Source organism: Manis javanica, chromosome 2, assembly GCF_040802235.1.
Source record: "Manis javanica isolate MJ-LG chromosome 2, MJ_LKY, whole genome shotgun sequence".
Taxonomy (NCBI): Eukaryota; Metazoa; Chordata; class Mammalia; order Pholidota; family Manidae; genus Manis; species Manis javanica.
The window spans coordinates 9,854,569-9,882,527 of NC_133157.1; the positions used below are offsets into that span (position 1 = coordinate 9,854,569).

The 27,959-nt window shown below is 50.7% G+C and overlaps 4 protein-coding genes across 9 annotated transcripts in view; 2 read left to right on the forward strand and 2 right to left on the reverse strand.

Moving 5' to 3' along the window:
- Positions 1-9,340, forward strand: part of GOLGA1 (golgin A1) — a 41,963-nt gene extending 32,623 nt beyond the window's left edge. For all 6 annotated transcript variants that reach the window (XM_073224615.1, XM_037008173.2, XM_037008175.2 and 3 more), the window contains 8 exons: positions 565-654; positions 1,478-1,580; positions 1,710-1,837; positions 2,198-2,341; positions 5,186-5,245; positions 5,838-6,011; positions 6,517-6,603; positions 7,125-9,340. In XM_073224615.1, coding sequence (XP_073080716.1) covers positions 565-654; positions 1,478-1,580; positions 1,710-1,837; positions 2,198-2,341; positions 5,186-5,245; positions 5,838-6,011; positions 6,517-6,603; positions 7,125-7,205 — 867 coding nt within the window. In that variant the 3' untranslated portion in view covers positions 7,206-9,340. The remainder of the gene's footprint in view (positions 1-564; positions 655-1,477; positions 1,581-1,709; positions 1,838-2,197; positions 2,342-5,185; positions 5,246-5,837; positions 6,012-6,516; positions 6,604-7,124) is intronic.
- Positions 9,341-10,395: 1,055 nt separating this feature from the next.
- Positions 10,396-17,635, reverse strand: ARPC5L (actin related protein 2/3 complex subunit 5 like). Its single transcript, XM_073224640.1, has 4 exons — positions 17,397-17,635; positions 13,356-13,427; positions 12,247-12,423; positions 10,396-10,937 (listed from the first exon to the last, which is right to left on the reverse strand). The coding sequence occupies exons 1-4, from the start codon at positions 17,544-17,546 to the stop codon at positions 10,875-10,877; spliced, it is 462 nt and encodes a 153-aa protein (XP_073080741.1). The 5' UTR covers positions 17,547-17,635; the 3' UTR covers positions 10,396-10,874.
- Positions 17,636-19,450: 1,815 nt separating this feature from the next.
- Positions 19,451-24,176, forward strand: RPL35 (ribosomal protein L35). Its single transcript, XM_017656254.3, has 4 exons — positions 19,451-19,704; positions 20,138-20,274; positions 21,265-21,346; positions 23,988-24,176. The coding sequence occupies exons 1-4, from the start codon at positions 19,702-19,704 to the stop codon at positions 24,135-24,137; spliced, it is 372 nt and encodes a 123-aa protein (XP_017511743.1). The 5' UTR covers positions 19,451-19,701; the 3' UTR covers positions 24,138-24,176.
- Positions 24,037-27,918, reverse strand: WDR38 (WD repeat domain 38). The gene is given in 11 exon segments (XM_073217980.1): positions 24,037-24,565; positions 24,671-24,716; positions 25,033-25,089; positions 25,091-25,155; positions 25,284-25,407; positions 25,448-25,662; positions 25,998-26,071; positions 26,074-26,091; positions 26,196-26,312; positions 27,045-27,166; positions 27,668-27,918. Coding segments are annotated over 11 exon segments (1,191 nt in total). The 5' UTR covers positions 27,739-27,918; the 3' UTR covers positions 24,037-24,283.
- Positions 27,919-27,959: the final 41 nt, after the last annotated feature.

Here is a 27,959-nt window from a genome sequence, read left to right on the forward strand (position 1 = left end):
AGCCTAGCGTCCAGAGGCTTGGCTCTGAGCTCAGACACAGGAGACTTGGCTGTGCTGCTTACCAGCTCTAGGGCCTCAGGCAAACTACTTGACTTCTCAGAGCCTTTCTCTCCCACAAAATGGGCAATTTTGATGAGTCTGTGACATTTTACCCTATTAAAATTCAGTGATTGATTACTATTTTTTCTGTAACCAATTATTCCAGTGCACTACTACATTCCCATGGGTCTGAGAGTCTTTTTCTTCTTTTTCTGCATTGATTTCATTAGACCAGCTCTTCAAGTTCTAGGTCTCCTAGCTTTGGCCTGCACACTGACTAGTGTGTTCATAGGATGACCAACCGTCAGCCATGTGCCCATTTCCAGAGGTCAGTGCTTGGCCCACTAGGACAGTTCTCAGAGGAAAACAGAAGGCACTGCAGCTAGAGAGCAGCCTGGGGCCCTCGAAGAGGAGCGTTAGTCTGGGCCTGCAAGGCAGTACTCCCTCCCTCACATGAAGGCTGCAGCTAAAAAAATGGGAATAGAGGTTTGGGGCTCAATCTCCTACATGTCTGCTGGATTGTAGGATGAATGGAGTCAGAGAGAAATTGTGAGTGTGGCAATGGCTCAAGCCCTGGAGGAGGTGCGGAAGCAGAGGGAAGAGTTCCAGCAACAGGTAGGCCCCAGGCGACCCTGAGGTGTGGGCGATGCCCCTCCTCAGTCCTAAGGATGACCACATTACCTCCCCGTCTGTCTAGGGCAGGGGGGGGACACAGGTCTCAGGAATGCTGCCAACTGTGTCATTCCCCTGAGGTCTCTAGGAAGATGGGAGGAAAACGCTGTAAAGAAATCCTCACCCCACAGGATGGCCTTTTTGATTTTTGATAGCCAGTTATTGTTATAAACATCACCTGGAAAAAATATCACCTACTGGGCTCTATTCTCTGAAGGGAGCCATCCCTGCCTACAGGCCCTAGAGACCATATTCGGTGGACCTTTCAGCAGGAAGGGTGGGGAAAGCCTTCCTTTGAAGACAGACGCAGTGTGAGGCCCCAGACCTTCTAGGTAACTGGCTCTAAGCCTTTGGTAAGTCTCTCGAGCTGCCTCTTAAAAGACTAGGATAATCACACCTTCCAGGATATGGTAATGAGGTCATGTGTATCCACTGCTGGGCTCATTGCAGGCACTCAGGACATGGAAGTTACAGTTATAATAGCTTGTTGGTAGGCTGGGTGGAACAGCCACATCTCTGGTAGGCCCACCATGGCCAGAGGGGCAGGGAGGGTGATTTCCTGCGTGCAGGGCCCCTGCCAAAGAGAGCTGATTTGTGTATTTATAGGAGCAGAGGTTAGCTTGGGGTCTGTTGTAGGCTGTCGACTTCAGGGAAGCATTTGTGGAGAGATTCACTAGAGACTCTGGGTAGTGGAAAAACGGAGATTCCTTTAGGAGAGATGGGGTTGCTCTGCCAGCCTTCTCTCATTCTGCTTTCCCTCTGTAAGACTGCTAACCTGACAGCCATGATAGATGAAAAGGAGCAGAGTCTGCAGGAAAAAACTGAAGTTATTCTCCAGAAGGAGCAGGAAATTCTCCAGCTGAAGAAAGGTAAGGGTCTGCCCCGGGCCCAGCCTTCTCACCTGTTCCTACCAGCACTCATGCCCTGAGGTGGCCCAGTCATGGGGCAGCAGGGAGCCACGAGGCTCGTGGTGCTCACCTACCTGCTGCCTGGCCTAGGTCATGACTGTGCCCTGCTGCAGACGCACCAGCTGCACAGTGAGCTGGAGGCCCTGAGGAGCTTGCGGGCTGTGGAGTCCGATGCAGCCGCTGCTCAGGAGGACCTGCTCTCCGTCAGTGAGCCTCACGTAAGACCCATCTTAGCCCACCAAGTCCATGTGCAGTTGGCCACGATGAAATATAAAGTGAGGCTGCTTAACTGACTAACTAGGAGGCTGTGAGCCCTGAGGAGCCCAGTGGACGAGGCAGCCCCTGTCAGGGTTCAGGGTGAAATCCCTTCCCAGCAGATTCATCGCCTGGATTGCTTTTTGTCGCTCTGGAAGGCCCAGGGGGGATCTCCGTAGTAGAAGTTTGGTTCCTGATCAGCTACTTGTTGGAACACACCAGACTGCGCCTTTGGCACGAGTCTGGTCCCCTTCCCCACAGACCTGTGGCTTAGCTTGACATTACATTCCTTGCTCTTAACTTGCCACCATCACTTGCTGTAGGTAACCTCCCAGGCTATGCAGGACCCTGCGTACCAGCTTCAGGCTGTGGAGGGAATCCCAAATGGTGAGGTGGGGGCCATGGATCTCGGGCAATTACAGAAGGAAAAACAGGACCTGGAGCAGCAACTTCTGGAGAAAAATAAGGTGAGAATGTTCTTTACTCAGCTGTTTGTGTCTCTACTCTTACCCCATCCTGTGCCTCAAATCATTCAGTCCCTTCTTGGAGAGTTTTGCTGATGCCCCTGTACATCTCTAGGGGGAGAGATGGCCTCTCATCAGTAGGGCTTCTTCCTGGGCCTCATCCTGCCATGCCTGCCTCTCACACCTGCCAGTCGTCGCCCTCCCCACCCAAGAGAATGTCCAGAGAATAGGAGCTTAAGCAGCAGTAAGTCTAGGTGTTCCCAACCAATTCTGCTGTCACCATCTGGGTCATATTGGACCAGTCACCTTACCTCTCACTTCCTTTCTGTAGCTGTGAAATGACAGAAATACCTACTTTTAAGTGATTGTTTTTGAGCTGGGGAGGTGGGAAATGAAATGGACGTGTTTGTTAGCTGTCCTGTAAAATTTCTGGTACTTGGTAGAGGCTTAATAAATGTCCTGATTCCATGCATCCAGCGAGGCCTGTCACCCATAAAGGCAGAGTCTCACTTGGTCCTGGTTTTCAAATGCCCTGTGAAGTTGTGTGCTGGCTAGTTATTGCTCTGGCCTGAAATTCTGTCCCCAAATTGTGAGCTTTCGGGGGTGGGAGGGCACGAGTTGTTTTAGGTATTTAACAAAAGGAAAAGTGTTCATTCTCTCTCTCACACATTTAACCTCTTAGTGTGAAATACAAAATACAGAAAAGTGTATTTTGTACAATACAAGCATTGTGTCCCCCAGGGTCCAGCCCTTGGACCTCATCTCTGAATTGCACTCACTCCCTTGGCAGTCTCCCCTGTACTGTATGCCGCTGGCTTGGCCCCCACATCATTCTCTCAGGCCCACAAAGCTTCCATGAGCTCTGGACCACATGTCCATCTGCTCTGTATCTGTATCTCCACATGAGTGTCTGAAAGGCATCTGAAACTTGAAACATCCAAAACCACACTTGAGGTTCACCATGCTCCCTAGTGCCTACTGCCATCTTTCCTCTTTAGTAAATGGCAAAAGCCTTGGTGTCATCCTCAACCCCCTTATTTTTTCCACAACCAACATCCTAACCATTAGCAAATCCTTTTGGCTCTCCCTTCAAACTATAACCAGAATGAGCTGTATTTCATCCCCACTCTACCACCACTGCAGGCCAGGTGACCATCCTCTTCCCTAGAGAATGGTGTTGGGCTTCTAACTGGTTTCCCTGTCACTGCTCTGTTCCAGCCCTCCGACAACATCCCGTCTCTCTATAAAGGCCAAAATCCTTCAGTGGCCTGCAAAGCTGTGTGTGGCTTGGCCCGTTGTCGCCCTTCTCACCACAGTCACTCTGCTTTCCCAGCATTCTCTCTCAGCTATGCTGGCCTTGCCTTTCTGTGAATACCAAGCAGCCTCCCACCTCAGGGCCTTTGCACATGCTGAGCCTTCTGTTGCAAGATTCTTTGCCGAATTACCCTCACTCCCTTCATGGTGTCATTTGTCAAGTAAGGCCCCCCTGCTACCCCTTGTCAGCCCTCACCACCAGAACTCCCTCTCCCTGTACCCTGCTCTTTTGTCCCACACCTCTTACTACCTCTGATACACTGTATGTTGGGTATTGACATTTCCCTCTTGAGGGCAGACACTGTTTTTTTGTTTTGTTTATCTCTGTTCCCCCAGCCTGTACAACAGTGTCTGGCACATAGTAGGCACATAATCAGTACTTGTTGAATGAATTAATGAATGAGCCAAGAACCTAGAAAATCAAGTCATAAAATAAAATATCGTATGTATTTTTTGGAGAACATCCAGCTTCCTGGTCAAGCAAGAGAATACAGATGAAAACAACTCATTACTATTTTATAAAATGGGTTGTGTTGGAGGCCGTTCCATGTGCCTGACAGGAGCTGGTCCTCTGACCCAGGCGCCTCCCTCCTCTAGACACTGTGGGGCTACTTCTCTGAAGAAAATAAAGGCTGTTACAGCTCTGCTCAAAAACAGAAATTCAGCTACACAACAAGGCATGGTGCTCCTAGAGTTACTGTCACATTTATAACTAGGAAAATTGTAGAAAGCTGTGAAAACTCCAATAAGTGAAAAATACCATTCAAAATTCCAGCTACTCAGTGCAAGAATGGTGACAGAGACAAGTCCATAGGAGAAACTCATTTTGATACTACAGTTTCAGATTTTGGAGAGATTCTTATTTAAATTTTTTCCTGTATTGCTGATTGTACAGTAAATTCTTTTCATTGGGAAAACGAAGTTTCACCCTTTCTAGCAATTATTGGAATGTGTAACAAACTACATTGAAGGCTCATAATACTTACCAGACTAAAAATAAAATAAGTTAAAGAAATCAAACCCAGTGTTGGTGGATTGTACAGAAAAACCATGAACTTCTACACTGTTCAAAATACGTATTGCCAGTTCTTTTCCAGAAGGCAATGGTGATGATGAAAAACATAAATTTTGGCCTAAGTATTCTGCTTGGGGAGCGTAACACATAAAAATAATTTTGAAGGACAGTATATACTGTAAAGGGATGTTTCTAGCTGTGCTGTTTACAGAGGCGAGCGCAAAAGCAGTCCCGAGGACCGAGCCCGTGGGGAGGGGAGGGCGGCACTGCAACATTCATGTGCACCGCAGAGGGGTTCTGACCACTCCAGTGCCGCTGCTGGGCCTGGAGAGCAAGTGTGCGACGCAGTGGCACGTGAGGGAGAGAGCCCGAGGCAGCAGCTCTCAGGCGACAAGGCAGGGACTTCTGACGGGGTCATGGGGGCCCAAGAGGGTGTCTGCTCTGTTGTCCTTTGCACCTTAAAGATGGTGAAATGTGTTTAATGAATTGCTTTTTGCGGGGTGGGGGATTTGTTTCAGACCATAAAGCAGATGCAGCAGAGGATGCTGGAACTCAAAAAGACTCTGCAGAAGGAACTGGTAAGTGTCCCTCTCCTTCCACTGCCTGTACCCTCCCAGCCCTCCCATCCTTCTGGAGTCCCTTGCTGCCTGACAATGCTGTCCTTCCCCTAATTGACTGCAATGGTCTCTGGGAAGTCAGATGTTGGCTGGTGGGACAGTGGCTTTGCCAGCTTCTACATGCCTCTGAAAAGTGGCTGCATGACCTCGGGCATGTGCCTGCCTTCTCCGAGCCTAAATGTTGTCTGAGAGGTCATTGAAGGGATGTCTGCACATGTGAATGGGACAGTGGCAGACCCGACCACAGGAGGACACAGCACCTCTGCCCTGGCTGGGGTGCTCCCTGACCCTGGTGTGTCCTGACGTGGATTAAGGAAATGTCTGAACTTCCCCAGATGACTTCTCCCCTTTTCAGCTGTCTACCCCAGCTGGAGGGACTGAGCCACCTTCAGACACTTGTGCTTCTTTCCCAGCGGGGCCTTTTTGCCCTGCTATGCGCAAGGTGTGGAAGGGAACGAGCAGGTGATCACAGCTTGGGCCAGATGAATCTCCCAGGTGATTTTCAGACCTCTCTTGAAGGGCTTGATGTAACATCTTTCCATTGGTTTTTCAGAAAATCAGACCCGATAATGAGCTTTTTGAAGTCCGAGAGAAGCCTGGCCCTGAGATGCCAAACCTGGCCCCTGCTGTCACGAATAATGCTGACCTAACTACTGATGCCCGTGAGGTCAACTTCGAGTACCTTAAACATGTGGTTTTAAAATTCATGTCCTGTCGCGAATCTGAGGTAAAGGGTTTCTGAGTTGCTTTTTGAGTTCTGAGTTCCACCCCAGGGTCTGGCTTATTTGTCTGAGACCTGCATGGCTTCCCACCAAATCCCTTTCTTTTTTCCTCTCCCACATTCCAATGTTACCACTGGCATGGAGACTTAGTCCTTTCTCCAGCTGGAATTGACCTGACTGAGCAGCAAGTAGGGAGCGTCAAGTGGGGAACTAGCTCCTGGGGGATGTGGGCGGGATGCCGAGGCCAGAGTCCAGGGCACTGGATCTGCCCAACATCCTGCATAGCTGCTGTGGATGTCCTGGGCGATCTTGCTGGTCCCCGATGTAAAAGCGGGAGGGAGGGGAGAGAAAGAACCTGTCAGATCTCAGAATGCTGACTTCACCCTCCACGTGGTCCTTCCTAACCAAGTGGGGAGCAGAACGAGGAAGGTTTATCCCTGACTGTCCCCCAACCACCTCACACCCCCTCTCCCCTCCACCAAGGCCCATGGCAGCCAAACTTTGTTTCAGGCTTTTCATCTCATAAAAGCTGTGTCGGTGTTGCTGAACTTTTCTCAAGAGGAAGAGAACATGCTCAAAGAAACCCTGGAGTATAAGGTAGGGTTCCCTGGTCTGCTGTCCTGCTTCTAAAACACCTTAGTTACCTGCACTGGCAGAGACCGGCTCCCAACTGCATTAGCGGCTCAGAAGGTGCTTTGGATGATGAACTCAGGCAGTAGTTCCTGAAGACATGCAGGTCCGTGCTGACCTGACCAGTAGGCCTTGTATTTTCTAAAGCACGTTCATTGATATCGCTTCATTCATGGGTCCTCATCTGGGTCCAGCACCCAGATGTTATAAAAATTATAAAAGAAAAATATTCAAAAAGTACCTGCATAAATGATATAATAGAAAAAGATTTGAAGGAAGAATTACCCACAGTTGCACTACCTTGTTCTTGGCAGCTGGTTTTTCCCCAGTTGCCCTGCCACACTTGAGTGAGTGGGCTTTCCTCCCTGCAGACTGGTTCTGCAGCCGTTGTCTTCGCGGCTCTGCTAGCAGCGGCTCAGGGGCCTCTTTCAGCCTCCTCTCCCCTGCTCCTAATTCTCATCTCAAGAGACTTTTCTGTTTCAACACAGATGTCGTGGTTTGGGTCCAAGCCAGCTCCCAAGGGCAGCATCCGGCCATCCATCTCCAGCCCTCGGATACCGTGGTCCTAGGTGGAGCTCCCCAGGGGTAGGGCTCCACGGGCTGGCACTTTTTCTGTGAAAAGAACACTGACACACCAGTCTGGGTGGGTTTTTAATCACTGTAACTGCAGTATTTTGTACAAGCGACTCAACATTGTTTACAAGAGTTAAGGCGCACTTCCCTGCAGACTGACGTGAACCTCAGGAGGTAGCTGATCCCATGTCACTCTGGTCACCAAATGGGAAGGTCCTGGCATTACCCCCATTTCCACAGTGCTACTAAAATCCCAGCTCTGCCAGCTGCGATGCACCTGAATCCTCTAACTTTTAATGTTATCACTTAAAGTTGAAGCCATCAGCATCCATCAGAGACGAGGCAAGTGAGCCGTCATGTAGTGATGATGCTGGCATACAGACAGCCCTTTGAAACGGTGCCCAGCAGGCCATGCCACCTGCTGCTGCTGCAGGGAGCCAACTTGGCAAGGGTGGCTTTTTAAAATGCCCTTCCCTGTTCGCGTGTTTGGGTTCAGATGAGTTAGAAGAGGCTTTTTGACTCTTCCTCTCCAGAAAACATTATTTTACCTTGTTTCTCAAACCACCTAGAACTTTAGATGTGTACATCTTTAAGGTCTTCTGGAGCCCATGTGGATTAATGAATATGCAACTTTCTGACAGTATCTCATTTTACTGAAGAAAAATAACAAATGTATAAAAAGATCCTTAGTACCAAATACACTCAATTGCCTTTTTAATGAATGTACTTGTCTTGGATAGGTTGCTGGTAAACCATTTTAAACTATTTTTTATAGCTAAACTTCTCCACTATTATAAATACAGCTTCTGTATTATAAAATCCATTAACTGGTATTCTTAAAGGAAAATCAGAGCATCACTAGGAAATTATTTCTAAGATTGGGATTCCTGTCCCTTTGTACTTTGACTAGCCTTCCGTGGCATCTGCTTCTCTTTGAAGCAGTGGTGGTACTTCATTTGTTTTGCTCTTAATTCTGTGTTGTCATACTGAGCAAATACTAATCACATGTTTCCTACTGTTAAGGACAGTGTGCTGTATTCAAAGGAAGCAGCAGCTGGCCTTCCCCCCCAGCCTTGACCAAAACATTGGAGGTGGTGTGCCTTAGAGCCACCACTCTCTCCCTCGTTCTACCCCCAAATATTTAAGACAACACTACAGTCATATATAGCGCCCAGCTGGCTGCAGTACTTGAGAGCAATGCAGATGGCTCTGGTAGTGACTAATAAAAACTTGCATTATTAAGGAAAAGGGAACATGCTTGCCCTGGATAAGCCACAAAATCAAATCTAAAGGGAAACTGCTTACTGATTTATAGTGTAATGAAAGTTTCACTGGTTAAACAAAAAACTGAGTAACTGGGACTCCTAAATTTACCAGTTATCCAATGATGTAAGGTTACGTTTCTCAAAAATGCTTAGGGTTAAAATATATATCTAAAAAGAAGGGGGGATTTAGAGTAAGCCTACTATGTTCCCATGGACGTGGAAGTACCAAGCAAGGGCAGCATGACCTTTCACCCAGTTTGGGCTGCCATCCAGGTGACCTGTTCTCCATTATGTATCTCCCCCTGGGGCTCCTCCCTACGGATGTCTGGGGTTTAGAATGACATTTCCCATTTACCTGGTGGGAACGCAAAACACGAGCCCCTTCTGTAATTCTGATGAGGGGTAGCTTTGCCAGCTGTGCCAGGAGGGAGTCAGTCCCTGATGTGGTGATTCAGGGCTTGCCAGAGGCATCACAGCTTGGGAGCCCCGCCCGCTCCTCTGAGGCCTGCCAGCCCGAGCTGGTCTCACCCGTTCCCTTCCCCACATCACCCCATCCCTCGGCAGCTTTACGTGTAGTTTGGAGCTCATCACTAAGTCTGTATTTGCTTAGGGAGGATCCATTCTGATTAGGCTTTCCTCCTGCATGTTGAGTTTCTTTCAGCTTTAAGAGGAAGCGTGGAATAAGTGATTTAATGCACTTTTACTTGTACAAAACGTTCTGTGATAGACAGTATATATAGCCCTTTATATGAGCATTGATCTTAATCTCATGTTGTAAATAGGAATTCTATTATCTAAACTACTGTAGAAAATTCATTTGTGGTGTCACATACTTTTTGATTAAAAGTTCTTTAATCCAGATGCAACTGCATGGGTTTTATTTGGTATAGTTGGTATGTCGATCTCTGGCTTGTTAGATTTAGTACATTATGTCTATTTAATACTTCAAGGACTATAGCATGGAGCCTCCGGTTGAAACATGGAGCTGTAAGGAGTGGCGCACTCAGAGCCTGGAAGCTCTGCCCTTTCTCCATACCTTGCCCCATGTATCTTTCCATCTGGCTGTTCCCAAGTCATAAGCCAGTAATCTAATAATTTAAAAAAGGGGGAAGGACAGACTATAGAATTTTTGTCTTTCAGAAAGAACCTCCCCAGATCTGGGTTTTGGGTGAGTAAATACATATAATTACATATAACTTAATGAAGCCAGCAGCCTGGTCCTACCGCTCAGGGATGATGGGGGTTCTGCAGAGCAGTAGGGAAGGTTGTGTCACTTCGGTCAAAGTCTGTCCCAAGGCTCGAATGACTGGGAAGAGCTTCAAGAGTATGAACAGGGTCCTTAACCTTTAACAGAAAGCAAACTGTAGTCATATGTGCCAAGAAGGAAAAAATTGCATTTTTGCTCCTCAGAGAGGCTCACTGTTACTGGTCATAGGCAAAAAAATGTTCCTTTTATATCTACAGGCTGACTGCTACCTGTTTTTTGCTTTTAATCCTTTAAAGAATTAATGAATTGTCCATGTCATGTTAAAACAGCCAGACCCAGAGTCAGCAGGTGTCTGAGGCCCACTCTCCAAATACCCCACAAGTGCAGTCACACAAACAGGAGAGAGTTTTAAAGCCCAGGTCAATTACTGAATGTCTGGCACTTTATTAAATAAGTGCCAAAATTACATGCAAATCAAAGGAGTTAGAAACAAAGTTATTCGACAAAACATCTCTCCATAGCGGCCAGCAGCTGCAGCCCAAGTCTGAGGCACTGCTGTGGCCAGAGGGCTAGGTTCCCATGCTGGCGCCCAGGGACAGGCACACTCATCTACCACCCTCCACATCCAGTTTCTAGAATAGTCAACCTCTTATTCATTACCATCCCATTCACTGCCCATTTTTTTTACATACATGAAATGCACCACAAAGTATGTACTAATAAGCCAAGAGCTTTATTGATGCAGCAGGCACTTTACAATGAATCCAAGAGAGCCTGCCTTCTCTGGGAGGGTGGGGTATCTGTACAAACCCTCGAGGGTTTTCCACTTCAAAAACACCAAGCTCTCCCCCTGACCACAGCCCTTAAGATCTGCACCTGCCCAAATCACCCCCCCTTTTAAACAGGCAGTGCACACAGGCCTGTGCTGCTGACCAGTGCTGGCCAGCCTCTCCGGGAGACAGTCACAATGTCAGCTCTGCAGTACTCGCAGACAAAGGCATAGACTATCAGATCCTGCAAAGGACTTAGGAAACAGCAAGACGATTTCTCCCTCCACCTTGAATATAAAATACACTTCAGAGGATGCATGTCCTGAAATAGTTGGGAAGTTCTTAGGAAGATGGTCTGTTGTCAATACCTTCTTCACCAGCCGTGCATCCAAACTTCTTCTCAAGGTAACATGAGTCTATTTTTTAAACAGTCTTTCTTGCTGTAAGAACTCTTATAATGGAGCCTAGTCCTCCTACTGCTAATGCCTGTGGGGGCAGGAAAAGGAAACATCAAATGAGATCTGTTGGCCAAAGGGAACCTAGCTTGTAGGGTAGATGGAATCATGCATTCCCAGACCCAGGTCCCAACGTGTCACAGACCCTCTGAAAAAAGATTCCTGCAAGGCAGCAACAGCGGTCACGTTCTAGGGATGGAGCCCCATCCTGGAGCCAAGGGTCCTAAAGGGCTGCCATCTCTGGAGGCAGCAGCGCTGGGCTTGAGAACATTGTTACCAAGCACACACGTATAGCAGAAGGCCCCTGCCACCCAATTTTCCCTTCAACAAGCTTTCCCTTTTGTTTCTGGCCTGCCAGCATTGCCCTCAGCACTTAAGTAGATGCAAGCCCATTACAGCTGCCTCCAGGAGTCCTCATTAGAAGTTCCAATAGAGCAGAGCACCATGTTGCCTTAAAGGAACCAAACGGCCTGGCCTTCATATCATGCAGAGGGCTCACTCAGCTCCTCCAGTACCACAGCCACCCCCACCTACAAAGCCCAGGAGCTCACCTTCCAGCTGAGCAGGCAGAGCACACCCACCAGCAGGACCAAAGGCCGGCACTGGAGCCCAGCACCAAGGCTGCCAAGTGACGGACCCCTCAGCAAGAGAACCACTCCATTAAAACCACAGAGCCTTTTGGGAAGGACGTGTTAGTAATAGCTTAGTTTCCTGTAATGGTGGACAGGCTTCCTGCAGCTCTACAGTGCAAGAGGACACTGGCACCCAGGCAAGACACGGGCTAGACAGGCAGCTCTGTTCCTGTACCAACCCAAGCAAAGTACACGCACAGCCTTTTCTGCTTCAGGTGGATGAAGGCCCTATTCAGTGATGTTCAAGGTTTCTGCCACTTCCTACTCTGGCCTGATGAGGCTGAGGCCGGAGCAGGAAGCCCAAAAAGCTGGCCAGATGGCTCAGCCTGCATTCCTAAGAGCCCCTGACCACCACTTCCATCAATGCAAAGAAAATATTATGAAGCCCCAGCCACCAGTAAGCCTGCCTTCCTCCCACCTGGGACTACCCATCTACCCTGCTATGCCAAGTCACCTGCCCCATGACCTGCCTGGCATAAATCGAGAGCTAAAGTAACTGTGATTACTAGAGATCGCATTGCGAACCTCTACCAGCTGCTTCCTTGAGAGAGGTAAGTGATCAGGTGTCCCAAGTTGCTTTAAGTGTGGCCCCTTATTCTCATATGCCTATCAGACTGTCCTATGTTCTGGAAAATCTGGCCTGCTGATTTGAACCCTGGGGTTGGAGTGAGTCAGTGTGCTGCCTGTGTAGGCAATGTGTTCACATACCTTTTCATGCCACTGGAGTAACACTGCGCTGCTATTTTCTGTGGGCTTCTCAAACCCTTTATAAATGTACTTCATTAGCAAGTCAATGCCATTTCTGTCCAGTGACTGCACAGCCTGCTCAATTTCACTGCTCTTAAAATTTGTAAGTACTTTCAGCACCACACCCTGGGCTCGTTCCTACAGAGGAAAAGAGAAAGGGAATGAGGCCCAGAGCCACAGTGAAGGCACACAAATACCAAACGAGAACAAGGGGTCAGAACTCATTAGAAACACTGCCCAATTTCTAACACTAGAATGGTTAAAAAAAAAAACAGGCTGAAATTATTTTATTTAAATTTCAACATATCCCTTATTTATGTCAACTAAGCTTTTCCACTCATTTTGGAAGAAATAAGTTTTTTCCAAGGGAGAAGCATCACTATTTCTGGTAACACCAGCAAGGCCTTAAGACTCTATAGGATCACAACTGTGGAGATCTGTTTTTTAGAAAAGCAGGTTTACTTGGCTGCAGCTTCCCTCTGCTTTCACACCCACGAACAGAGAGGCCACTCCCTCCACCTTAGAGAAGTGTGGTTGTGATTACATCAAGATGCTGCCACAAAATTGCAAAGACCCTGCTTCAGAGACCCCTTTCCCTGGACCAAATTTTAGACAGCATCAGCACGGAAACTTTAGACAGCCTAAGGGAGGCAGTAAGCACAATTCTACCTTCTTTTTCAGGCAGGAACTCTTAGAAGCACTGAAAATCATTATGCAAGTGAGGCTTATTGAATAGCCTATAAAGCGTAGCCACTGTAAACCTCACCTGGCAAGCTTACTTGTTGTTTGCTAATGAGCAAGGTCCAGCTCACTTCACACCCGTAAGGCCCTGAGGAGAAGAGCCTTGGGGAGCTTCTATTACAAACACTGACAGCTTTGATGGCAGGAATGCCAGGTGGCTTCCAGGGAAGCACTGCCCAGCAGACACTCCCTTAGTAGAGACTCATTGATGACACGGAGATGAAACAGACACTGTTCAGAGCCCCAGAGAGCTCACGTTCAGCTGGGGACACGGACAACCACAGCCATGGTCCCACCACCCAGCAGAGCTGCACCGTGACCCTCTTTACCTTCACAGCTTGATTCTTGGTGTTGACAGGCGAGTTCCGCAAGGCTGCATGAAATGCCCGAAGCATGTCCCCTGTGCATCACCACCAGTTAAGGATGGCTGGGCTCAAGCAGGTCCACACTTTTATTCATGACTAATTTAAAAATCAGCTCAAGAGAGTACTCAGACGGCTTAGTACCCACGTTCACCCACCTCCCACTACAGCTTGCAGGTGGGCACTGCTTGTTTAGAGGGTAGCCTGTAGTTTTCCTGAGCCACATGGGAGGTGGTGGGCACCCCTGCCAACCCTGCAAGTCCTGCCTTCTGTGCTCCTTAAGCCTCCCCCTGCAAAGCACGTTGGATTACTGCTGCCCCGGAAGGTGGTAACAAAGCAACTGCCCTCACAGGTAACTTGCAGCAAACTGACTGAGTTCACTTGCACCTGCTCAGCCCTGGGCACAGTACCTGCCCTTCCTGTACCCTAACAACATGTGAGGTTATCATTCTCAAAAGAGCAAAAACACGAATGGTAATCTCTTGATCCAATGCTTTGTATCACTTAAACTATTTTAAAAAGTTGAGATGATGTGCTAAAACATCTATCTTCTAAAACCTGATCAGGTGAGCAAGGTTCCCAACTGCTGCAAGAAGGGAGCTTTCAGTCTAGAAGAACCTTTTGTCAACAAAATGAGCTCATCATCCCCTGCCAATTCTACAAACTTTAGTTGCAGTCCTGACGTACTCTTTGCTGAGTTCTGAATCCCCAGCACTCAGAAGAAAATTACAATCTGGGCTAGGTCCCCAAAGGTGACACCTATTTTAAACTGAATTACATCAGCCAACTTTCATTTCCTCATCTGAAATACTGGCTTCAGCCAAAAAGCTTCAAAAATAGAATGAGAAATGGCTTCTGCCCAATCAGGTCTTTACTCCTGTTCATGCAGCGATACCCACGTGTGAACAGACAAAGCCTCCAGAGCAAAGCTGAGTCCTTTCTTCCCCAGTGTGGGCTCCATCTTGACTGAGCTGGGCCCATGCCGCCCGGGGAGCCACTGTTGCTGATTCCTAGCCCCTGCTGGGCTCTGACCTAGCTCCCTGTATGGATCAGCTTTGGAAGTCCTTTTCCCAGTAAGGAGAAGCCCAGTTGATACCAGCCACTAATAACTTCTACCTCAGAACTCTTTTCTAATTTGGTGTCCCAGAGCAATAAGCAGAGTCCCAGAGGCTTACAAGGAAATGCAGCCTGGCACTCTCCACTAACCAGCATGTTTGGTCAACAGTATCACTCAGAAGATGGACCAGGAAGGGGAGGGTGACACTGCTTTAGTAACCTCTCCACATGCCAGTCTACCAATCAAGCATTCACTAGAGGTGCTGATGGGTGAGGGGCCTTCAGAGCTGGGAGATCTGGGGGGCACAGAGGGCACACCATGTACCAGGCTGGCCTCTAGATCAGCTGGCTTTGGGCCTTCCGAGAGAACAGGCTGTGGAGATGGGGAACCCTGCCTGGCCCCTTGTCTCCTCTAGGTCAGGGTTTGTCAATCCTGGCGCTACTTACATTTTAGACCAGATGGTTGATGTGGGGGGCTCTGTCCTGTGTACTGTATTTACCAGCATCCCAGCCTCTACCCACTATATCGCAATAGCATTCCCCAAGTTGACAATCAAAATGTCTCCAGACATTGCCCAATTTCCTCAGGGGGAAGAGAGAGTGCAAGACCACTCAAAACCACTGCTCTGGACAAATCCCTGCCCCAAAGGACCAGAGGCGCTTTAGTGAGGAAGAAAAAGAACTTAGATAGGGAGAAGAATCAGTCTCACTTTAAAGGCACTGAAATTTGTAGCTAAGAGGAAAGAAATGACCTGCCCAAGATCACAGAGCTAAGCTGTCCAGCTAGCCTTTAAATTCAAGTATGGCTGACTCCAAAGCCAAGCTTTGTCAGTCCCCAGCTACTCTAGCCACAGACTCAAGCTATATATCCAGGACACTTGCTGTGTACCCAGCACTATGCTGAAGCCTTTTAAGATATGGTCCAGTGATGCTCCTGTGGAACCTGGAAGGTCAGCATGGCTCTCCTTTTAACAGAGGATGCTGCTGAAGTTCAGAGACGGTATGTGACCTACTGAAGGTCACACAGCTACAGCATGACAGAGCTGGGTCTGCATGGATGCACAACTCACATTCTTTCCAATTCATGTGCGTAATTTTCCACTGACTTGGTTCCCTATACAGCAATATGTCTGCCTCCACTCTACATTACCCCACTACAATCAATCAACCCCATCCCTACTCCTCACCTCTGTCCTAAGGCTACTAGAAACCTGTTAGGAAGTTTAAATTCAATGATCTAATCTAAATCCCTTAGCACATGACAGACTCAATAAATAGTTCTTTCCCCCTACCTTCCTCCCTCCATTCGTCAGGATTTCAGGTATGGTCGGCTAATGTCCCTTTTCCCCAATCCCAAGAGGTACACTCTCTGTGCTAACAAGGTTTCTGACACTGCCATTAGTGCAGAAACCACCATCCCCTGGAAGTGCAAAATGTAGGCCTCCAACAGCCTCAAGGAGGCTCTCACTAGTCAGGGGTGTGCCAAAAGATGACCTTCAGCAAGTCCCTGCAGCACCCAAGACCAAGACAGCAGATGACCAGACCTTGTTCTCCCCTTCTGTGGATGGTTCTGAGCCACAGGCCTGACCCCTGGGCCCTTCTGGCACTGCCTGTTCATAAGCCAGGTCCTGCACCTGGCTGCAGAACCAACCTTCTCAATGACCCCATTTCACCAGTCGGGGGTGATTCTGGTGGGGCAGGAATACAAGTTTGAATCCCCACCTTTTAAAACACATTCTTGTTCAAACAAAGTCTTAAGGTTTCTGTTTTAACGGCACAGTGGAGTACCACCGGAGGGCTCCTCCCAAAGGCAGTCAATGCGTCTGACTTCCCAACCCAAGCTGAGTCAACTGATTAAACACCCAGAACCTGATTTATATACAGCATGAGCCCTGGCAAGTGCAGGGGAGGGGGAGCATTTCCTGTAATACCATTTGAATAAAGAAAAATTCTTCCTGTGAGAATAAGTCAGCTTCCTGTACTCAAACTGCTAAAGGACCAAGCAAGCTGTGACAATCACCTCTATTTTTAATCTTGTTTTCTAAATGCTTGTTTTCTGTGACCACAAGAATAGTCATTTCCAGTTGTGGGCTCTCTTTCTACATTTCATTTTATGCTGTCTGGTTTTTCTTAGCTCTGAACTACTAGTTTTTCCGACTGTTTTCTTGAGCAGGAAGGTTATTGGGGGGAGGGAGGCCAAAGCTCACTTGTTGAACATGGCTGAGACCATCAAGGTCCAAAGCCCAAGATGTTAGTAGGAAAATGAGAACAGGGGAGAAAGAGTGGCATTAAGGTAGAGGGGTCAGACTGATTCTGGGGTGGGAGATGCACCGAGATGCATAATCTCCAATCTGCGGTTTGGACTAAGGCTGCAGCCTTCGCTCCCACTTGGGTCCTTTCTTCCACGCAGCCGTCCGCCCACCTATTTTCATGTGGTGCTGCAATCCGGCTCGAGAGGATTGTGCCCGGGAGCCGCCCTGGCTGCTCAGTCACTCAGCGGTGGCTCACCTCAGCCCCTCCCGCGAATCAAGCCCGAGAACGGCCCCATTTCCTGCAAGGGAGGGATGGAGTGATGGGGCGCTCACAGACAACCTGAGGAGATAGGGGCGCCAGGAGAAGAAAGGAGAGGCCTCGCGCAGGAGTGGGGGGCGTGAGGGGCGGAGGCGCGTCCGGCATGCTCCTGGAGCCTCGGAGCGAGCCGGTCCACCCGGGGCTGGGGCCGCGTGGGGCTGCGCTGCTGAAGGAGGCTCCGGGGCCCGCGGCCGGGGACACGGGGAGAGGGGAGGCCGGGTCGGGGCAAGGGGCGGGACACCCGGACTGAGAAAACCCTGGTCAGGGGAAGCAGGATCGGAAAGGAAGCGGGAGACTGACCTGAAGGGGCCGGGAGTAAGAGGAATGGGGAGGCCGGCCTGAGAGACCGAAGCCGGGGATGAGGAAAGCCAGGTAAGGATATTGCCGCAGGAGCCCGTCCACCTCGCTAGGGTCCGGGCCTGGCTCGGCCGCCGCCGCCGCCGCCTCCTCCTGCTCATCCACGAATTTGTTCTCATCAAACTCATCGATGTCCACCCGACGGAAGCGCGAGGACAGCGTGTTCCGGGCCATGGCGGGGGCTCGGCACCCGCTCAGCCGGCTCCACTCAGCTCAGCACCGGCTCGGGGGCGGGAAGCGGCCGCCCGGCAGCTCCTCCACCTCCTCCGCGCGCAGCCGCCGCCCGCCCACTTCCGGGCCACGCCGGAACCGGAAGTGTTCCGCGAGGCGGAGCCTGACGGGGGAGAGGCTGGAAACCCGCGAGATTTTCTGGTGGTCCCCTCTCCCACTCCCACTCCATGCCTACCTACCATGTCCAAGATCCCTCAGTCTTCCCGTCTGAGGAGCAGGAGTGCCTTCCCCATACGGGCTCAGCATCGTGGCACCGTAACTGCGCTCGTTTTTCGCCTTTCCCTCCTGCATCCGGAGTCCGGGGCCGGCGGGGGCACAGCCGCGGACTCCGGGGGGTCATCACTGAGCGCACGGGCCCCGCAGAAGAAGGCTCCCGGCTCTGCCTGTCTAGTGCCCGGCAGATTTCCTTGAGAAGAAACCTTGGAGCTGAGGCCTGAGGAATGAGTACATGTTCTTAGGCTCCGGGAGGGGACGAGTGGGGGGAAGCCTGCGTCTCGGATCTTAGGAGCTTGGAACGTTACCCCACTGAGCTCGGAAGGAGGCTGCCTCTATTGTACACAGTGATCCTATAGTTAACGGACTGGGAGAATTTAAAAACGTTTCAGTAAAGTGTATCCGGTGTGTAGACAAGACAAGATATTTGGACTTGAGGGTGCGGCGGCCCCTCGTGTGTAGCGGTCATCTTGTCCTTGACATATGGGGGATGCGGAAAGAAAGATGACCTTGTGGCCACCATGCTGGCGTAAGGCGAGGTCCAGGGGGCTGAGCATTCGGCTCTCGTTGGAGAGACAAATCCTGGTAGACAAGTCCCCGGAGTCTGAGATGAATAAAGATGAAGGTGAGGGGAGGTAAGTCAGAGTCAAGGACTGACGACTCTGAGGTGCCAGGATTAGGTGTCTGGGCTGTTGCTTGAGGGGTTCTGGTAATTTAGCCTTAGACTAAACTGGGTCTTTGTTTGCATATAATGGTACTCTTCTTAATAAAGGTCAGTAGTTAATGAAATATGACTAATTTTTATTGTTTTGAATATTCACTGAACTCTGTCACAGATCAAAAAAATGTTGCCATACTATGATGCTACCTAATCTTGGGTTCTAAAGATTCAGACTCCTACAGTGGGAAATAGGTGATGAATAAAATTCTCGGGGGTCCTGGAAACAGGCAAAATCTGCCTGCCTTTCAACTCCATACCTTAGAAGAAATCGCTGTGACCCAGGCACACAACGAGAGCAGAAATTCATATCCCCAGAACGTCCTGGTCAGAAGGAACATTGAACCAGACATGCCTATTTTACAAGTAAGGAACTAGCCCCCAAATAAATTGATGAATGAAATAATGTCCCTGCTTATGACCACGAACCTCCATTCCAGCCAAGGAGATAGAATTTTAAAATTTTATCTTCCTAATCCTCATAAATACCCAATTTCACAAGTGAAAAAGCTGAGACCCAGAGAAGGGAAGGGATTTGCCAAGAGTCTCAGCTAGCACCAGGCAACAGAATAAGAATTTGAAATTGGGTCGGGTTCACTGAAAAAAGGCCTTGAAAACTCTTCCCCCAGCCACATGCTGCCTCCACTAGAGCATCTTTCGGTTGAATTATAGCAGTGTGACCCCTCACCTTCCCCCTCGACTTCAAATTCCCCCCAAGCAGGGGCCTTGTTAGTTCATCTGAAAACCCTTAACCCTCACCCCCTCCACCTCCAAAAAACTGGCGCCCAGAGCAAGAACTGCACAGACTGGGCAAGCTGCAACGGTTTACCGAATGAATGAGTGAAAGAACGAATAAATGGCTGAATGGAAGAATTGGAGGCCTCACTATGCCATCTCCGGTAAGCTGCCGCCTGCACCGGGCCTTCGTTTCCCCAACAGTGCCGCTCAGGTTGCGGTGTGAACCTAAGTAATCTCGGATGCGGAAGGACAACGAGGGTACAGTGGGGCAGGGCTCCAGCCCCTCGGGGCGGGGCTTGGAAGGGCGGAGCCGGGGCTTCCCACTGCGACGCCATTGACTCCGCCCGCCGCCACCCGGAAGTAGTTGCGGACGTCAGCCCCTCCCCTCTCTTCTCGGACCAGGCGGCGGCGGCCGTGTCTGAAGCAGCTATGGTGAGGGCAGGGGAATCGGCTGACATCCGCGCGCTGTGGGACTCGGAGATTGGGGTGGGGGGCTTAGGGTGAGCTCTGCGATCCCATCTGCCAGCCAGGCCTGTGGGGCGCCGTGCCGAAAGGCCTAGTGCCGCCCGCCACAGTCAGGTTACCGGCTTCTTCCTCTGCGGGAGAGGTGCCGGCGCGCTGCTGTCTGCAGAATAGGGGTAGCGAGCGGCCCAGCCTCGCAGCCGGCCTGGGTGAGGGAGTGCTCGCCGCGGCCACGGTTTCCCTGCCCAAGGCGCGGCCTAGGGGGTGTTGCTGGGCCCCCAGCACACTTGTGACCCAGGTTGAGACGCAAGTGGAGGGGAGGATGGCGGGTGGAGGCCTCGGTGAACGGCGGAGGTCGGGGAGACGGCCCCGCTGGGTGTTTGACCCAAACTCTTTCGCTCAGGCCAAGATTAAGGCTCGAGACCTTCGCGGCAAGAAGAAGGAGGAGCTGCTTAAACAGCTGGAAGACCTGAAAGTGGAGCTGTCCCAGCTGCGTGTCGCCAAAGTGACAGGCGGCGCGGCTTCCAAGCTCTCCAAGATGTAAGTGTCGGGCATCGGGACTACAGCCCTGGACGTGGGGAACATGTGTGCACGAGGAGCATTTGTTAGTTTTCAAGGTTGATTTAAGGAGGTGTCCGTTTAAGTGCCCATTCAGTGGACCCCTGGGTTGGAATGTCACGTTCTTCCCCGCCAGCCTTTCCGGTTCATCTGCCTGGGCGGGAGACTGCTGTGTGCTTGACCTCATCTGCATTTGACCACATTTTGGCCTGGAGTTCTCTTGTTCAGCTTTGGCTATAGAAAGATCTGTGTGTCCTTGAGCCATTCAAATGCTGTCTTCAAAAACCTAACTGGACTCTGCTCCCACCTCCCACCAGCACTTGATTTCCCCCCCACCCCCTCCTATAGAATGGGCTCCCAACAGCTTCCCTATGGTGGGGTAGGGGTAGGGGGGTGAGTTTGGGGTACACATAAGCTGTATGTGGGATCCTCAAGACCGTGTTCACTAGCCATCAAGTGACCCTCCCTCATTCCCCAACATGAATACAAATTATTCCCCTTCTGTTCGTATCTTTATCCACCCCTCCCCACCCCCATAGCATTTCTACTTCAAAAATGTCTCTTTTCTCCTAAGTGTCCCTTCCTGTGACTCCTAAGCTTAACCTGGTTGCCGAGCTTCGCATGGTTCCCTGCAGTGAGCTCATTCAGATCAGCATGTAGGTTAGGTCTTTATGGCCCTCAAATACCGTTCCTGAGCTGCCCTCCACCTCTCCTCACTGAATGCTTCATAGCTCCTCAGAAGCACTGGGTACTCCAGGCTGTTCCCTGTCCCCATTCCTGGGATGCCTATCTTCTCGATTCTTGTAGGCCTTCCCTGTAGAGCACCTGGGCTGGGTCAGGCACCTCCTGGATGAATTTGGATGAGCTGGTGGAGAATGCCTCTGCCTTAGGACATTTGGGTCAGGCCCTGAAAGAGATGCCTTGGGAACCCTGTTTGTCTTCCCCATCTTCACCGTTGTCTCTGTTTTCTAGCCGAGTTGTCCGCAAATCTATTGCCCGTGTTCTCACCGTCATTAACCAGACTCAGAAAGAGAACCTCAGGAAATTCTACAAGGTAAGTCAGGTGGAGGTGCTTGGCTGCAGAAAATGAAGTTCCAGCGCTTCCTTGGCTGTTGGGGCAGAATGAAAAGGTTAACCTGCTGAGGTGGCTGGGACTGGGCTTTGCTCAGACATAGTTGGGCTTTCCAGAGCCTTCCCAGCTTGCAGATGGGTTTGCCTTTTTACTAGCATCTTGTACTAACATATGGCATGCAGACAGCATTTCCTTGGGGCTGCAGTTGTCAGGAAATAACAGTGTGGTGGGAGTTTGGCTGGAGACTTGGGTTTTGAATCCAGCCTCAGTAGCTGAGTGAGTTGGGGCAGTCTGAGGAATCACTGTTTAAATGTTTTAAAACGATTACTCTGGCAAGTCACTGCCAAGAACCTAACATTCTTAGTTTCCTAGATGAGGACCGCAAGGCTTAGGTTAAGTTGCCCAGGGTCACCTACAATTAATTGAGTAATTGGGCCCAGGTCTAAGCCCTGTCTTAGGGAGGGGTGACTGAGTGCTTGTGGGTGATTTCCACAGGTGTTTGACCCCTTTAGCCTAGAATTTTTACAACCATTTTCTGAGTTCAAGCAGTGAAGCAGAACCACCAGGAGACAGGAATTGGCTTACGTGATTGTGGGGCTGGCTAGTTATGAGTTAAGTCCAAAATCAGAAGGGCTGGCTCTCAGGAAGGGAAGATCCTGGGCAGGCTGAAACTCTAGCACACAGGTTCAAACTGCTATTGTAGGCGGGATTTCTTGGGAAAGCTTCAGGCCTGTGTTAAAACCTTTCAGCTCATTGGATCAGGCCCACCCAGCTTACCCACGATGACCTTTTTAATTAAAGTAGACTGGCGTGGGGCTCTAATTGCCCTGCCAGATGGTTTCATATTAACACCCAAATAAGTGTTTGAATAACAGGACTTGAAGCATCAAAAAGCCATCACGGTGTTGGGCAGTGGGGTGGGGTGGGGTGCTGCCACCCTTGAATGTATGCGCATTTGTGGGAGTGTTTTTCTGAGGATTGGGTCTGAAACTGACATAGGCTCTGAGGGGACCGTGCAGAGGTGTTGGCCTGGAAGAATTTCATGTAACTATCCAGTGAATATACTAGGCAGTGTGGCAGGCAGACAGCCCAGGCACCATTCATTCGGAAATGAGGTGAGGCCTTTTCTGTATCAGCGCTGTCCAGAAGACTTGGTGCAGTGATAGACATCTGTAACCCAATGCAGTAAACTCTGACCACATGTGTCTGTCGAGTATTTATGTAGCTCTGGTGACTGAAGGACTAAATTTTTAATGTAAACTGTGTGTCTAGTGGCTACTGTTGTACAGCAGAGTTCTAGGGACTAAGTAAATTTGAAAGGGCCCTGACCTGCACCAGCTGATTAGAGGGATATAGGTGGACAAAGACTTTTCATGCTTCCATGTTCCCTGCAGAACTTACCCTTGTCTCCTGCTTAGTGTTTTCTGCAGTTCTCTGCCCCAGGCCGTTCGTGACCTGAACCCTACTTAACTCATGCCCATCTGCCTTGTGCTTACCATTCCAAGCTGTTGGCAGTTCCCAGAAAGAATCTGAGCTGTTTTCAAGGCTTTTTGTGCATGCTCTCCTTTCAACTGGTGTCTACATTGTTTGCTTTCAAGGCTATTGCCAGTCTTTACGTGAGACCATCCTTAATCTCCATCCTCCTCTCCACCAGAGGGCCACTTGTTACCTGCTCAGTCTTTCCCACTGGGCTGGGAGGTCTTTGAGCAGGGACCAGGGCTGATCTGTCCCTAAGCCGCACCCAGTGCAGAGCCTCAGACTGAAGAAGGCCCAGGGACTTTTGCAGAACAAAGGAGACCATGGGGGCTGTGATAGTGTACAACTGCTCACTAGGGAAGGTGGGGAAGGAACCAGGGTGGGAGCCAGAGATGGAGAAATAATGGCCCAATTAGAGGTCTGAGAGCAGGTGGTGGGAGGGCCAAGGCAGGAAAGGGGGCTTTGGCCCTTACAGCTGTATGACCTTGGCCCAAGCCAGAGCTTCCCTCTGACGCTCCTTTGTTATGCGGGAATGTTATCATCGCAGGGAACACCAGGGATACCTGACAAGACCCTCCAGATTCATTAAGCATCAGCTTAAGGCTCTGTCCTGTACCTACAATCATGCAAAACCTAGACCACGGTAGCAGAAACTATCCCCAGGAGTTTGAGTGCCACATACCCCTTCCTGGGTTGGGGTGTGATGTTCCCATGGTTGGGAATTAAACACATGGAAAGAGCATCAAGTTAGAGTCAGTTGATTTCGCTGCAAACCCCAGTTCTGCACAGCTTCTTTGAGATCTAAGTATGTTCACTCACTTCTTAGCTTATAAGTCAAGAAACTTAAAAATCATGGGGAGAGTCTCCCAACCTTGATTTGGGGGAAATTAAATGAGCTTGTAATTAAGGTACACTGCCATCTCAGTCTGTCTGTATGGGTGATAGTCCCCTCTGGGCTGGATGTCATACAGCTTCTCACACTCAGGTCTACAAATTGGCTACCCCACCCCAGCCGCTTGCCTCCCTCCTCCACTTCCAGCGTCTTCCCACTGTCCTTGAGCACCTTAGTTCCAGGCTCCGTGGCTTCCTTAGCTACTCCAGTAGCTCCTAAACCCTGGTCCTCACACTCCCCCTGCATTTCACCCAGGGCAAGAAATACAAGCCCCTGGATCTGCGGCCCAAGAAAACACGAGCCATGCGCCGCCGGCTCAACAAGCACGAAGAGAACCTAAAGACCAAGAAGCAGCAGCGGAAGGAGCGGCTATACCCCCTGCGGAAATACGCTGTCAAGGCCTGAGCACTGTGGCGTTAATAAAACACAAATGGGTTGGTGTCACATTGTTGGCAGGTGTTTCCACTAGCCATGCTTGGGAGACGGGCTCCTGCTGTCCAGGTTATGGTTACCAGGGGTCTGATAGATTTCAGCGGGCTTGCCTACAGCTGTTAGCTGCTGGTGTGGAGCCACGACAGTCCTGGCCACAGGATCCGGTGGACTCTGTGATGGTTACTTTGGGTCTGTGGTGTGGAACCGCCCTGTCCTCTCACATGATCATTCCTCCAGACCCTGTGCACCCTGGGCAGGGAGAGGTTGGTGGTGATGTTACATTCAAAAGGCCCTGGGTGATCTGAGTGGTGGATTTGGTGTCTTGCCTGGTCAGCAGCTCCAGACACCAGGAGTTTCCCATCTGGGGTGGAGGCACAGGCATGGGCCACATCCAGGACTCCCTGCCAGAAGCACATCACTGGGCTCTGAGGATGCCATTCCTGCCTGCCCCCCGCCTCCCCTGGCAAGCCTCCCACTGCCCTTGGCACCGCAGTCACAGGCCTTACTCTCAGGATCTCAGTGCACTTTCCTGTGCTGCAGTCCCAAGACTTTGACCTGGAAATAAACAAGCAGAAGGATGGGGTATTTCTGAAATCAATTTAGGATGAGTCCTAGCCAAAATCCTAACCTCTGGGCTGAGTTTTGTTGCCTGAGATAGATTTAACATGCTCAGCATAGTATAAAGAATACAGTGCAGTAGTTTTCTTTCCCCTGAAGCTGTTTGAGTAAAAAATATTGATGCCACTAACATTTGGGCCTGTGCAGGTACGGTACAGAGGTGGTTGGTACCCTCCTATTTAGGGCAGTTAGGGATATGATCATTTCTGGAGGCGAGGATATTGGAGGAAAGGCCTGGTGGAATGGGGCTACCATGTGGGAATAACCAGCACTGGCCAGCTGTGGCTCATCGAGGGAGAAAGCTATGCTGGACAAGTAGGCTTCTGGTCGAGGGCTTCCAGATGAGGTTGGTCTTGTCCCAGAAGCCGGATGCCTAGACAGTAGACAGCTCTAAGCTGGCTTGGGATCTACTTGCTCACTTGGCCCCAAAATGGCCATAACCCCCCAAAAATCTTAAAACCACTAAGGGGCCAGACGGGTACCCAGCATAGTCCAGCTCACCAGAAGGCCAGAGGCTGAGGAGCACAGGCAGCTGGCTTCCAACTCCTCGTGGAAGATTGGTGGGGTCACAGGAGCCAGTGGCTTGCAGACGTCTGCCATGAGCATGGACCGGCCAGCCTGGGCCCTAGGCTAGTCAGGTTCATGGGAAGCAGGCACCATTTCACTGAGCCCTGCTGAATCCCTGGCTTAGACGAGGGGACAGGCTCATAAGAGCAGTCACCCAGAGAAGGTCTGGAACATTGCGCAGCCCCAAGTTGGAAAGTTTGTGTGGGCTCGGGGCAGAGGTGGTGTGGCTCACCAGGCACTCTGAGCTGGGTGTAAAGTCACTGCTCTGGAAGGTGTCTTGCTGCCCTGCTAAATGGTGCAGCATCTGGCCAGACTGGCGGAGAGAGCTCTGACCTTTGGCAGGCAGTCCAGAAGCCTTGTGCCAGGTTCTAGGCCTTAGATGGGTCAGACTCAGGTCCTCCTTGCAGGGCTGCCTGGGTAATGTGGCACATCAGGGTCTAGGAAGGCTTCCTAGGCCTGACAGGAGGGCTTCCAGGCAGTGCAGTGGGCACCTCATGGGCAGAGGTTTGAGGCAGGAGGGGTGGTGGCGGCTGCAGCCAGATGCAGGGGGGTCTTGGATGTGAGGTGTGGGTGACAGAACCTTCCTGCCTATATGAAGGCTGTGTGTGCCGGATCCAAGGCCTGGCTCTGGCTGTCCCCTCCATGTACCTGTACTTCCCAGAGCATCACCTGCTTGTCCCTGCCACCTGATGCCAGCTGCTTGGAGTCAGGGCTAAAGCTGACTCCACACTCCGCTGGTGACCTAAGGCACCAGGTCAGGGAAGGGACAAAGTGGCACAGGACACAGCAAGGCCTGAAAGAACCCAGTCCTGACCCCTGGCTTCCAGACACATCCAATCCACCAGCCCTTTAGGATCTGCAGACACTTGGTTTGTGCTGTATCCCACAAGCAGATGGTGCCATCACTGGAGGTGCTGGCAAAGAGGCGGCCGTCAGGGGAGAAGCAGCAGAACTTCACGTGGTCTGTGGCATCAGGGAACAAGACACCACACACCACCTCTGGCCCCTGGAGTCTGACCCCTGCTAATGTCTCCAGCCACATTGCCTACCTCCCTCTACTTACTCCCAAAACAACCCTCCAGCCACATTCGCAATAACAGCTTTGGTATGTTGGCCTGGAACACCGTTCCCAGTTTGTTTGGAAAATCAATACTCAGTCAAAATGTAGGCACTTCCCAGAGACTTAACAGCCCAGCCTAGGTTCACTGCCTCCTTTGAGCTTCCCAGCCCTGGACTTTATTATGCCATTAATCTGCCTTGTAATTACTACTACATTTGTTTTTGTATTTTGGTCTCAATGACAGTACATCTAAGTCCTTACTGGGTACTAGGCACTTGCTTGCATTATCTCAGCCTATAGGGTGGCAATTAACCCCCTTCTAAAGAGGAAGAAAGAAGCTCAGAGAGGTGACATGACTATGGTCACAGTAAAAAAAGTGAGTAACAGATGAACCTTAAGGACATTAGGCAGAATAAAACAACCCAGTCACACAAAGAAACACTAATTTGTGGTAGGATCTGAGTCCAGGTCAGAGTCAGGGAGCCTTGGGCCCCTGAGACTGGGTTGCTTCCTTGACCTTCCCCAGCCCTGCATGTCTTGCCCGACCCAAACACTAGAGGTCATTGTGGTAGGCTTTGCAGAATGCCAAAACAGGCCTATGCGCCTGTCTCCCCATCCAGGCTGAGGGTCCCCACCTGTGTGGCCACCCAGCCCCCACAGCAGCTACCTGCTCTGGGTCGCCCAGCCATACACACAGCCATCCTCAGAGGCTGTGAGCAGCCTCTGGCCGTCAGGAGAGAAGGCAGAGGAGTTGACCGAAGGAGAGCACAAAGGTAGTCCCATCCTGCAGCAAGAAACACCTGTCTGCTTACCCCTGTCTCTAGACCCAGGCCAGCCCCAAACACTGCCCCAGGATCCTTCGGCTGGAACTGGACTATAGGCCTCACTCTACAGCCAGAGCCCAGAAACCACTCTGCTGTCAGAGAGCCAAGAGTGTGGAGCCCTCTCTGGGGCTCTCAACCTGAGTAAAGCCCAGGGCCTTCACTGAAGCCAGAGGCTGGACCTTTTCTACAGTCTGATCCTGGCACCTGGGAGCCCAGAACCCATAGAGCTGGAGCCCAGGACTAGGAGTTCAAAATCTCTAGCCTTGAGTTCACTTAAAAGCCGGAGTCCAAGAGAACACGAGTCAGCCAGGAATTTGAGCGCTCTCTGGAATCAGAGCTTAGAACCTAGGGCCCATTCTGGAGCACCCAGAACCAGGAACACATGCTAGACGCAGTCAGGATCCCAGAGTCTGGGCAGAATCCGACTGGGCCTCTCTCCTCCACGGTGCTGGCTGAAGAATTTCACTCTCCCCACGGCCAGCGTTCCTGGGGCCCAGCTCTTCATGGGCCCCTGGCTGGCCGGCCCCAAGGGGCTTCTCCTAGGCAGCAACTGGTTTGGCTCGCGCTCCCATTCTTAGGATGTGGGGCGGAAGGGAAGGAGCAAACTGTATACAAGCGGTTTCCAAGGCAGCCGGGGCGGGGCGCGCCGCTGCCGTGGGGTCTCCGGGAAGCAATGAGACACGGACGGAGAAGTGGTGTCGGCTTCGAGGAGGTGGGCATGCTGCA

Bases quoted from the DNA above. Each gene is read 5' to 3' on its own strand.
- RPL35 (XM_017656254.3), top strand. The intron at 20,275-21,264 runs GTAAGTGTCGGG...TCTGTTTTCTAG, and splicing joins GCTTCCAAGCTCTCCAAGAT to CCGAGTTGTCCGCAAATCTA. The intron at 21,347-23,987 runs GTAAGTCAGGTG...CATTTCACCCAG, and splicing joins ACCTCAGGAAATTCTACAAG to GGCAAGAAATACAAGCCCCT.
- ARPC5L (XM_073224640.1), bottom strand. From the start codon at position 17,546: ATGGCCCGGAACACGCTGTCCTCGCGCTTCCGTCGGGTGGACATCGAT. The intron at 12,424-13,355 runs GTAAAGAGGGTC...TTTCCTCTGTAG, and splicing joins CCAAGAATCAAGCTGTGAAG to GAACGAGCCCAGGGTGTGGT. The intron at 10,938-12,246 runs GTATGTGAACAC...CTGCCCCCACAG, and splicing joins TACTCCAGTGGCATGAAAAG to GCATTAGCAGTAGGAGGACT.